General features: G+C 42.4%; 1 protein-coding gene across 1 annotated transcript in view; it reads right to left on the bottom strand.

Moving 5' to 3' along the window:
• The window catches only part of LOC104293259 (chromosome unknown open reading frame, human C10orf90), a 69,441-nt gene that overhangs the window by 6,189 nt on the left and 50,420 nt on the right, over positions 1–12,832 (bottom strand). The window contains exons 4-6 of the mRNA XM_009892749.1: positions 11,337–11,627; positions 9,092–9,285; positions 7,856–8,054 (exon numbers count right to left, since the gene is read on the bottom strand). Coding sequence (XP_009891051.1) covers positions 7,856–8,054; positions 9,092–9,285; positions 11,337–11,627 — 684 coding nt within the window. The remainder of the gene's footprint in view (positions 1–7,855; positions 8,055–9,091; positions 9,286–11,336; positions 11,628–12,832) is intronic.

Genomic DNA, 12,832 nt, shown 5'->3' with positions numbered 1-12,832 from the left:
AAGCAGAGCATAAGGTGGATGATTCCCCAGGTTGATAGTCTTCTAAATTGCATTTTATCCAAGTTCCTTATCAAATTTCATAGCCTTGTATTACTTTTGAAGAAAACTATTCTGAAGGATAGAAAAGAAGGGATTTCAAAGCAGACATTCAGCAGTTCCAGTGATGCATGACAGTTAAAAAAAGTACAGACGGATAGGCATGAAACACTTCATTGGTGTTTTATTCAAATCTTGTGAAACTACTGAGCTTCTGGTATTTACACCCACATTGTGTGCAATCGTGGTCTGACATCTCCGTAGTGGGAGAAAGAAGCCACGTCAGCAACTTGTAAATGAAGGTAAATGGGTCATCACTGTAATATATTTTAACTAAAGCTAAACTGCACCTCAGGCAGGATAAGTAACTTTCCTGCTTGGGAAGTTAGTAAATGTTTAGAAAGAGAACAGATAAAATGGCTGTGTTGGAACCATCCCCTGACTTCCTATTTACCACTAAATCACTGAAACACTTAAAAAAGAAAAACAGTGGCAAAAAATATAGAATCATAGAATTTTCTAGGTTCGAAGGGACCTTGAAGATCATCAAGTCCAACCATCAACCTAACACTGCCAAAACCACCACTAAACCACGTCCCTCAGCACAACGTCTACCTGTCTTTTAAATACCTCCAGGGATGGCGACTCCCCCACTGCCGCGGGCAGCCTGTGCCAGTGCTTGACAACCCTTTCTGTGAAGAAATTTTTCCTAATATCCATCCTAAACCTCCCCTAGTGCAACTTGAGGCCATTTCCTCTTGTACCGTCTCCTGTTACTATGGAGAAGAGGTTGACCCCCATGTCTCTACCCCCTCCTTTCAGGTAGTTGTAGAGAGCAATAAGGTCTCCCCTGAACGTCCTTTTCTCCAGGCTGAACGCCCCCAGTTCCCTCAGCCACTTCTCCTTCAACTTGTGCTCCAGACCCCTCATTGGTTTTGTTGCCCTTCTCTGGACAAGCTCTAGCACCTCAATGTCTTTCTTGTAGTGAGGGACCTGAGGGTCTAAACTCTGCCCATCAGAATATACATACATTTTCTCCTCACATGAATGCAAATTCTCAAAGTTTGTTAGGATCTAAAACGTGCCTTTTAGAACTGATAGTGGTGGTTCTCTAATTAAACTGCTTCTTTACTGAACCGAAAAAATAATTAATCAAAAGCCCATTTGCCCAGAAAAATCATAAGATAGAAAAGATTTTTTTTTAAGACTGCTTTTTTTTAAATCAACATTCCCCTAAAAAACAAATATTTCTTGAATCTAAGATAAACGTCAAGGTGGCATTCAGCTTAGCATGCCTGTAGCACTTGACTGGGAATTCATCCAGAGAATATAAACTAGTGCCTACACCCAAGGGTGCTGCCCAAAGTTTTGCACATTGTATGTCAATGACTTCATGCAATGAATTACTTCAGCTGCTGTCAACAGATGAGGTTTTGGTATTATTTATTAAAAAAAAGCAATAACCCACTATTTAAAGTTTTGATGGTAAGAATGCCTGGACTTTCTGCTCATTTCAGAGACATGTTGAAGCTCAAAAGAGGTCCTTCACCCAAGAGGACCCACAGGACAGTGGCTCATGGGCTTTCCAGCTCTTCAGGTCTGTCCCACACTGTGGCTATTGCAAGTTCTGATCCTCCTTAACATTTCATTCTTAACAATGGAAAACATCCCTAGTATCTCTAAAAAAGCTGTAAAGTTTACAGGTTTATGAAAACATTTCCATACTAAATTAATTTTGGGCATGAAGCAGGAGATTTCAGAAACCTCTGTCCAAACAATTCTTGAGCATTCATGGAGTTCATCCAGAAAAGAATTTAATTAGCATCTCACCCGACCTTCCAATATCATTCTTGTTTGATGAGAGCATGTAGTCTTGAAAAGCATAAAATTTCTTTCAAAAAAATAGCAATTAGTGGAGAAGGTATGGCAGATCTTGGTAAATTCATCAAAAGATTAACCTTATCTTTGGTTATTTTGCACCAGCTTCTTAATCCCGACTTCTTTAGTTTCAATTTCTAATCATGGGTGAAATCAGACCTTTAACTCCTATATTAAAAAGTCCATCATCAAAAATTCAGTTTTCTATTTGACTGCTTCAAGACTCCAATGAATTATCCCCCCACAAAGTGACTGAACTTCGTGAGTCACCCACTATAAGGCACATGGTTTCAATGCTGTCATCATGCACACAGAAAACTTCATGTTTGAAGATTTTCCAATTTATTGCCACCTCCCTTGCACAGTGGCTGGCTATCTCCCCTCTTTGCAAGGACGAGGGCGGGGAAGGGACATGCTGGTCACCCCACTCGCTGCATCACTTCCTCCCCTGTCGTCACAGTGAGTGGAGCATCGAGCTCCCGGGGGACCACGTCACCCACTGCCTGCGACCTGCAATGTGTTGCTGCGTTTGACTGACTCATAGGCACTGCTTTACTCAATGTGATGAATAATAATGTCATAAAATAGGTCATTCCTCTTCCTAATTCCATTACCTGACTGCACCTTGGTCTTTATTCAGAGCTGTCAGCCCTAACCGAGAGGCCAGGTGCCATCAGGATCAGCAGCGCTACTGCTAGCTGTGAGTTTTGGCGGGGGAAAGGGACCTGAGAAATGGCGCAACTAAAGTCACACGTGAACAGAGATGGGCTGGTGGCTGCAAACATCTCATCAGCCACCAATGGCATCTGAAGACCACAGGGATGCACATTAGCAGCTGCAGGATTTGCCGCCTGCGCGCTTATTGCAAATTCTCCGATTGCCATCTTCTCCTCTCTCTACAGTCCAAATAAAAACCTCCCTGGCGTACAGCTTCTCAAGAAACCAACCCCTCGAGAACACAAATGAACAAACAGCCATCCTCACCCTCCAGGCTTTAGCAGTTACGATAAAGCTTTTTGGAAAGGTTTAGAAGCACGGCTGAGGAGGTATAAACTTGTTTCCAAAATATTAGTAGAGATACAGGATTTGGATACAAATCCAGAGGAACACAGCAGGCGCCGCGGTAGGGGTTGTATGGTAACGTTCAACTTATATTGCCATTTCCAATGAACCACCGCCCTCTCAAAGGAAAGGAAAATGGAAGGTATGAAAAAACCATATGTGCCTGAGAAATTTTCTTAAACCTCTGAAAGTGCTTGTGTACACTAAGATCACAAGGCTGTTCATTATGCAGATTTAAAGGCCTATAAACAGCTGGTAGTCCTGTCACTGAAGTAATTACATTACGGTTTTCGAGATTTAAATCCAGTTATTTGAACATTGTTTCTATTCAGTTCGTCACAGTGGGATCTCTAATTTGTTCGACACAGTCAACAGCAGAGTAGTCTATCTTGGACTAATTAGCACTCTCAAAATTTAGCAGTACACATTACACAGCACAAAGGCTAGTGAGAGTTGCAGGTTCTCTGCCTTCAAAGGGCTCTTGCGACGATAAAAACTTCTGCAGGATAAACATTTTTATTTTTCTAAGATTACTTTCAGCATTTCATAAAATCCTGCTCGTGAATTACAATTAAAAATGGTAAACAACTTGGCTTTTTTTGAGGACGAGAAGGTAAACGGAAACTGCACAGATGTTGGTATTTATATGGAAATAATGTGAAATACCAATTATTTCTTTCTCCTACAAGAAACTAAAGTTCTAACAACACTGTCAAAACACTGGAAAACCATGCTAGCTAATAATTTCGTATTATCAATAAAGACACTTTAGTCTGATAGAATAATCTCAGGTGGAGAAAAATCTCTGAAGGTCATTGCTCTTTTTTTCTGGGTGAGAATTGTTTCATTGAGGTAAAAGCTGCAAGTGCAGAGTGAAGCACATGTAACAAGCTTATTTCAGAGAGAGATTGCAGCAAATTTGTCAAGCACAGAGGGCAACATCGCCGGCTGCAGTTTAACCCCCATTTACGCCTGCCTAAAAGCAGGCTGGCACCCACGGGGGCAGTCCCGGCTCTCCCCTCCTGTGCACACGGGCAACTGGGTCGGGAATGTCCTCCGGTGGTAGAAAACTAATTGGACAATTAATGTTATTGTCGGTGCTTGTGGCAAGTACGCTGCGAGCACCTCGGTGCTGCACAGAGACACTCCACTCTTGCCCGGCCACAAATGTACTTATAATCCATCCTTGGGGTCACTGTGTCGGGGTCAGTGGAAATTAAACTCATCAGCCAACCTGCTCTTACGAAAAAGCATTGGAAAATGTAGGTGGGTGTGCTGGCAGCGAGCCCCATGAACCTCAGAAGCCATAAAGACCTTTACCTCCACAAATCCCAAAGACATCAGGAAAGAGAAAAGAAGAGAAAGGAGGAAACTATCAGGCTGAAAAAGCAACCACCAGATCACACCCTGAAGCCTAGAGGTGCCATCAAGACGATGTTGTATACTTAAGCAAGTTTCCAGATCATCATTTTACTCTCCTGGGTTCTTACTTTCAAATGCTGTTTCAATGTGTGTTGCTGCGAAAGAGCAGCCAGCTTCCCGAAACCAAGAAACCTGCAGGTGGGCTGCGTTTGGCTGAGCTTTTTTAAGACTCACAGGGAGAAGAGGAGAACCGTTAGTACTAGTACCAAATAAAACACCCATGGCTATGGGGACATGGCAAAGCAACTGCCCTGTGTGCATAGAAGTGTTTTGTGTCCAGTTCCCTTGATTTCTAATGATAGCTGGGCTCTAATATCTGTTTTGGCCTTTATAAGTGACTGCAACAGGCACAGGCTTCCAGATGACCACAGGAATGTACATGGTGACACAGGGCAGGTCTGTGCCCTCTGCTGCTGCCCGGTGTGCCCCGGGCTGGACCGTACCCTGGAAAGCAAAGGTGGTGATAACACAGCACTGAGCCTCAGCCACCAGCCCCTGTCCCCAGCTTTGGTGTCCCAGTCAGCTGCTCCTGGATCATGACCGACTCACAACTGGGTATAGCCAGAGATGGAGGTGGCATTCAGGACTTCCCGTGTTTGGACACACAGACACACCTGAGGATATTTTTCCTTTGCTGGGCACTTTGTGCCCTGCATAAATCCCGGGCTCTCTACCACTGGAGAAGCTGGCTTTGAACCTCATCAGCAGGGACGAACCGTCCCACGTCTCCTTTGCTCAGCCAGCTTTGGTGTCGTCTGCGCACGGGTGTGGTCCAGGAGCAGCCTGGGACCTCTCTTTGGGAAGGGTACGGTCTTATTACACCCATAAAAATGTGAGGCTGGTGCCAAGGGAGGAGGTGCTGCTCTCCTCCCTCACCATCTCCCACCCTCCCTCTCACCTCCCCGCACCAGTTCATCCCATCACAGCACTGTTTGATGAGCTGGATCAGTCACTGGATCTGATAAAAACTCAAGGAAGGAATTCTAATTTTAAAAAAGACTAATCAAAAAGCAGGTCCTGCTAGATCCAACTGAAACACGGGGCACGGATGGGCCACGCACAGCGACAGAGCGGGCGATGACACTGCTGCTTGTGCCCTCAGCCACCCTTGCCCCAGGTTGTAATATGAAATGGCATCCTCAGACCACGGGGATTTTGACGTCCACTTCCCACCTCAGTAAATGAAACCGTGCTTGCATCCCCTGCCTGGACTACAGCCGCATTTTCATTTCATTTTACTTTTGTTTTTTAAAACATGAGACAAAGTCCTTCCTTGCTTTGAACTCTCATTTTACATGCTAAAATGGCTTTTCCAGAGAATACAGAATAACAATGACAACAAATGATAACTTGTCTTCCTTGAGACTTCGGGGGCAGGCAGAAGGGAAGGAGAAGGCTGCGACCCTGGTGTCATCAGCAGAGACATCGGAGGGACACAGTCAGGCAGTGCCCTCGGAGAGCACGAGGGGGAAGCCCCTGTCTCTTCTGCAAGAGGGGTTGCATCTAGAAAAGTTTGGGAGCATCTGTAGGAAACAAAGATCCCCCACTCCGGGGCTCATTAATGATACTAATCCTTCTCCACAATAGCATCGACCAGCCGACGTCCTAAAATACCAATTGCCAGGACTCAGAGCAGATTAAATATGCTCAGTACACTCCTACGCAGCCCTCTGAACTGCAGCCTACGCAGCTGTGCTTTATCAGGGACCAAGGATTTGCAATATTAATTACAGTTATGCTTAAACAACAGACATGTGACACTTCTGTCATTATAAAAATATTAAGATCTTACAAATCGAAAATTACATGTGGCGACATGAAGGCAGATAAGTTATGGAAACTAAAGGTTCTCTTCAGACAAATTTATCTTTAATGACCAACCTCTAAAAGAGGGAAATAGTAATTTACTTGAATAATTAATGAATATATTTCAATATTATGCTTTTATTACTCATTAAACTAGCATAAAGATTAATCTTTAATTATAATTTAAGGAGAAAGAGGTTTAACCTTTCATTTTTTTCTTTCATAAATTATTTGCAGAGTGGTTTGGGCATCCGAAGATGACCAAACAAAGGGGGAGATATTTGCCACTTCTTCTGTGAAATATGACAAACTCCTGGCCTGGGCCACTGCCTGCTGGGAGGTCTTGCTGGTGCTGGCACAGAGCCCCCAATGCCGCAGGGCAGCCCAGCCCTAGGAGATCTGAACCCAAGTAAATTAATTTGGATAACTGAAGTGGTGAATGAATTTTATCGACTCTTTAAAATATAATTCATGTTTTGTGCTTTGTTTATTTATGGTTATTTAGCACTTACTATAAAACCCCATTATGTACCTGTTATAAGGTAGACTCCATCATACCATAACCAATGGCATAGATGTAGTGATAGAAATTGGTACTCTCCAATGCAAAGCATGCCAAGAGCCCCGAGGTGGGGACAGCGCCCGGCTTTTCTGCACCCAATCTCATTCCTCAGGAAGGAAAAAAAATATATATGTTTCCCAGTGTTGAGGATTTTCTGTCCTGCTTCCTCCAGGTGACCCATCTACTTGTTTAATACTTTCAATAAATTTACTTTTCAGTACAATAATGTGGCTTCAAACAGCCACCGATTTAAAACCAAAATGTAAAGAGGAATGCCAATCGATCAAATGAATCTTTTTCTTCAGTCAACCGAATTAAGTAGCAGCCAGATGGCAATTAAAAAAAAAGAAAAAAAAAAGAAAAGAAAAACAGAAGTAATTTGTTTAATATCTTGTGCTCAGATAATATTTACGGAGGCACTATTGGGAGGGAGCTGCGAGGGAGCTTTTCAGTGAGAACCGTTTTACTCACCGGATATTGAATCTGTTCATCACTAGGGCAATAAAACAACCTAATCAACTTGAATTAGGAAATCACAGAGTTTAGATGCATTGATTTAGCAGCCTCGCGTACAGCCGCTGGGCAGACGAGCGTACGTTCACAGCTAGCTCACTGCTGAGGGCTTCATCAGTCACGTGGCGAGTCCACACCTGAAGCTGCTGAGAAGACAAGACTGGGACTCCTACTCCCCAGTCCCACCTGTCCCCCTTACCTGGCGCTTCCCTCCCCAGACTGGTCTTTCTGTGAGCTGGGAGAGGTATGAAATGCCATTCATTGCTAACACCTCTACAACTAGCAGCAACTTGCATCATGCTGAGGAACACGACTGCACGTGACGATGACAAAAAGTCCCCAAGGAAGTTTCCTTCTGCTGCCACAGACCACAGAAAACACCTCATCCCCACTAACCCATCTCTGCGCTTCAGAGGCTTTCTGCCTTGAGCATTAGGACAGACGCTGGAGCGCTGGCGGAGGGGAACAGGAGCGGCGGGTCTCGTGTTTTTTCACACAGTTAATATGGAAATGCGATGGAGGTGGCAAGATTTCAAAGACAGCTACAGACCTGTCGCTGGTCACAATTCAACTTACCACTGAGAGGGTGAGGAATGGTGTATTGCTTTTTTTTGCTTGCAGTGGATGTTGAGGAAAGCTTGCGAACGAGCGCTGCTTGGTTGCTTGCAGGAGCGTCGCTCTGCTGGGCTTTCCTCAGCTGGACCATATGTTCAAGCCTCCTCAGCCTTTCTTGTGAACGAGCGATGAACTGAGGCTTATGGATTGCTAGTGCTTCCTAAATGAAACAGAGAAACCGCTTTGTTAAAAAAAAAAAAATTAAAGGGAAGAAAAAACCTTGATATGCATCTAACTGGGTTCATCTAAGAGATGATCAATGAAAACAATTGCGTGTCTGTACGGGAGTGAGCAAACTGCCTTCCTGTCTGCCTTTCCTTCCTTTTGCTGTTAGCAACCTGCTTTGGTGTGACATTTCCAGATCAGACAAAGGCAAATTTCGGGAAAAAAACACCCAACTTTCAGAAAACAGATCCAAAAGGTTTTGAATTACATATTCTTATAAGTTACCCAAATTCAAGTTCTTGATGTTTCACCTGTTTCCTTGTCTCACCCCATCGCCGAAGCAGCTTGTCACTGACAGTTCACAAACTTCCCTGTTTATTTAGATTGTTGTGCATTCACGGATGATCCAGAAAGAAAACATTTTCCAGTCAAAGGCTGCTTTAGCATCTGGGAATGTCTCAGGGTAGAAGACAGGAGTGGAGATTGGTCTGCAATACGCGCTGGCGGCGAAGGCAGGAAAGCACAACTGGTGACGGGGCTTGGTATCAACCTGGGGTCATGTCCATACCTGCGACTGCCACTGGTGGTTCAGGATGTTGTGCACATTTGGGAAATTGGCAGTTTCAAGGTAAAACTTCAAAAGAGTCTTTGGGAAATTTGTAAATCTCCAAACTTTTACCATGTTCCTCTACAGGAATAGCAGGTGGAGCTTAGAACGGGGAGCTTTTACAACCAGACAGCCAAGCGAGTCTTGGCAGCTTAAACAAGCTACCAGAACTTCACTGGAAAGGAGAAAAATTCAGGAAATGCAAATTTCTGCCCTTAGCCACTTCCCAGGAAGCAAAGATCATCCATGAAAGAAAAAAGAGGGAAAAAAAAAAGAAAAAGAAAGAAAGAAAAAAAAAAACAGAAAAAAAGAAAGAAAAATAAACAGAAAAAAAAAAGAAAAAAGAAAAAAGAAAGAAGAAAAAATAAAATAAAAAAATCAATCCCCATATTAACAGCAACAATAACAACAAATAGATATCTTACGCGCAGCGTCTGCGGGGCTGGTGGAGGTTTCTCAGGCTGGGAGCCGGTTTCTGGCCGAGTGAGCGCGTCGTTTTTCGCACGAGCAACATCTGGTGAGCGAGCCGTGGATAGTGTTACCCTGCTGGCTCGCTCCCGCTCGTCCTCCTCCTTGCGGTCCTTTATTTTGTCACTTGAACCACGGAATTCATAATCACCTTCGAGAGATTTAAAAGTTCATTAAGAGTGCATGGTTAATTTTTTATTGGGTTCTCCACCTCATTAGACATAGAGGGCAATTTCTGAAATAAGAATGCCAAGGTATTATTAATAGGCCTCATTAAGCAGAATAGATCAAATCTAATCATAGGTGCTACTCACTGCCCTGTGACACCCAGAGTATCTTTCACATTAAGCCAGACAACGCATTGAAGCATAATTAAACCACTCGGATGCTTAGCTGCGTTTGCTGGTATTTGCTTCCCAAAAGCAAGAAGCTTCTGTAACACAGTGGCATCACCAAAAGCAAAGGATATCCCACTGCGACTTGCAGTTTGAGTTCATTTCAATTTATTGCACGTATTGTAGGAAATAACGTATTGTTATGGACCTTAATCACACATCATTTCTCTTTGACCATACTGAGACTTTCATAAACACTGCTCTTTTTTTTTTTCTTTGCTGATAATACAGTTTGCTTTCTATCATTTCTATATGTTCATAAGCCAGTGGAAAGGCTCCATAAAAAAAAATAAACAAAAAGTTAATGTGTATTATAGAATATAATTATGAAAGATGTCAATTCACATTGAGAAAAAAAAAAAGTTTATTTTCTGCACTTATAATTGCGCTTTAATGCTTTATGACTGATACTCCCTGCACAAATTAGGACCAAAAGAGGCTATGTGCTCAAAAATCAAAGTTGACAAGACTCTCATTTAGAGGACAGAATTAATCCAAAATAACAAAGGAATTTCAGAAGAGCTCCATATGAGCTATTTTGAAAAGTCACACTGGAGTACTTCTTCCTTGCCAAATAATTTGATTTCTAGAACTAAATATCTGGGAATAAAGCCCATTACTGTTTTATTTCAATTTTTGGTTACAATAAACTTAAAATATTTTCCTCTTTATGACATATTGTACATATTATATTGTACTTCAAAAAATATTATAACGATCCGTGTTGGGTACATGTGCCTTATAAAAACCTGAACAGTATTTCCTCCCTAATACTGTTCTTGTTAACATTTTTGAAAAAAAAAAAAAACCAGAAACCTGTGAACATGAAATTAAACTCTTCGATAAGCCAGGTTTACAGAGGTGTCAATTAACTTTATCTTTGATATATCTCAGTGGATGCTTCGCTTTCGTAAAACTAAGTCACTTCCAGTTAGTGACACGGCATGATTTAACTTCAGGCACTGGAAGCAGAATGTAGGCTTCTCTCATCTAAATGGGTGTTATATTCAGTAGCTTTATAGCCAATAATGGAAAGGTTTTGCCTACCTGCCTGCAAAAAATCTGTAAGAAAAAAATGCTGTAAGAAAAAAGGCTATGTGATCATCACAGCATTTTTAAGGTATTCTTGGAGTAAATTTCTCACAAACCTATTGATGCTAAAGCCAAATCAATCTATAGAATATCTCAGTTGTCTTCTGCAAAAACACCTTATGTGTGAATACAGCTGTTTGTGTCATCTCCATTTCAGCTGTGCGAATAAACGTTGGAAGTAAGACATCCCAACCGGTGCTAACTCGAAGAAATTATCTTTTACGTTCTGAAACCTTGTTGATAATCAACTGTTAAACCTTTTTTTTTTTTTTTTTCCCTTCACGATAATCTCTCCAAACGAGGCATTTCACGCTCTCCTGTGCACCACATAGTTCAGGCTGTTGAGTCAAAACAAAAAAATTGCAGAAGTGAAAGAAAGGTATGAGAACAAGGTTGTAAAACTAACCTCACTTCTGGTGCTTCTTGATTGGACTGGGAATGCTTGACTCTGCAATTTTAATGTTTTCTCAAGATTTTCAGGAATCTACTTGCAAAGTAAGCCTATCTTTCTCATTTTAATCTTGTTTACTATTAACCATAGCGATGTATACAGTCAGATTAGTTGACTGATCTCTCACCAGATGACTCACACTCTGCACTTAAAGCTGGACAAAAATGGACTGACTTTCCATTATTTCACTTTTTTCTTTGAGACTGATCTCATCTTATTATTGAAACCATATTCCTAACAACCACAGTAGGATTTGTACCTTACATTTTAGGAACTGGTTTTGCCTGTGAACATTTTCTTCCGAGAGGATTCTTGCTGAAGGTTTTATATTGCACATACTACGGGAGACAGACATTTTTGGTTTCGGGACGCCCTGTGCTTGGATCTCTTTGGATTTGTAGGTGCCTTTGGAGGGATGTCTCTTTTCCGATGAGCCGTCGGTAGCAGCAGCGATTGCCTTTCTGGATGCTCTACCTGGAAGAGAGCCAGAAGCTGTTGCACTGCTCCTGCCCATGGTGCATTGCTGCTTTTTGCTTCCCGACAGCATTTGTGTTCCTGTGAAAAACAGAAAAAACAAACCCAAATCCTATAACATGGGAACATTTGGCTTCGCAGTCTTCTGGTCCTCATAATTCTTATTTCCTCTGAAACTGCTTTCAGTAATATATTTTAAAAGTTGTAACTGATACAGATTTTATCACGATTGCTATGCAGCTATGCTGCAACAAAATATTACTGATAGGAACAATCACAGAGGATACTCTTCATAAAAATAAATTGCCATTCTAAAGAATATAGATACACTCTGATGGGCAGCACGGAAGGAGTCAAGATACCTCTAACAAAAAGGGATGCTCTGTGTCTTTCTCTTGCCTCTTACTCACTGGAGAGGAATTTTTTTAGATTAAACCTGATCAAAATTGTAACTGCAGATCCACTGGTGGCTGCCATGAGAACTGAGGTCAAAGTGGTTTGGGGATCAGGGTTTTAACTTCTCCGTAGTGGGGTGGCTTCCTCAGAAGCATCCCCCATCTCCAACATTTCTAGTGCCCTGTTCTACCTCTGTGCAAAGCCGCAGCAGGATCCAGCAGCAAAAAGGTCTGTTTTGCACAAGATATGCTTTCCCCTGAAATCATTTTGCTAATAAGGACGTAGCACAGCAGCTACAACTGCAGGACCCTGCCATGTCGAACGCGACAGAGGCAGTCGGGAAAGCTCTGTGCTGTACAAACCTTGAAAGATGATTCAAGCCAACCGACATGACTTCCAGCAAAGCCCTAGAAAACTGAGAGTGTGGGCATATAAGCACACAGAAGTGTGCATTTTCCAAGGTGCATTTTAGGCAGAGTTTTGAAAGTAGAAGAGAGAATAGAAAAAAAATAAATCAGCAAATGAAATATAAAGAATTAGGTACAGCATGAAAAGAGCATCAGCAAGCAGAAGGCCGGGGCGGGGAGAAAGAGGAAGCAGATGGGAACTATTTATTCATTAGGAACTATGTCCCTATAAACCACTCAGTTGTGGTCCTAGGTAGGCAGGCACCCGCATGGCCACGCACACAGTATGACTCTGCTCTTCTTTTTTAATCATGTGCATAAATTGTCAATTGGCAGTCCTAGTCACAGGCTGACTTGAGACCTAAAGGTTTATGTAGATGGAAACGACCATTAGAATCACAGAATCATAGCATGGTTAGAGTTGGAAGGGACCTTAAAGATCACTGAGTCCCACCCCCCCTGCCCTGGGCAGGGACACCTCCC

The sequence above is a fragment of the Charadrius vociferus genome, unplaced genomic scaffold (genome assembly GCF_000708025.1).
Source record: "Charadrius vociferus isolate BGI_N301 unplaced genomic scaffold, ASM70802v2 scaffold38, whole genome shotgun sequence".
NCBI classification, from domain to species: Eukaryota; Metazoa; Chordata; class Aves; order Charadriiformes; family Charadriidae; genus Charadrius; species Charadrius vociferus.
The sequence above is the reverse complement of the archived record's forward strand: the minus strand, read 5'-3'. Positions and strand labels throughout refer to the sequence as shown.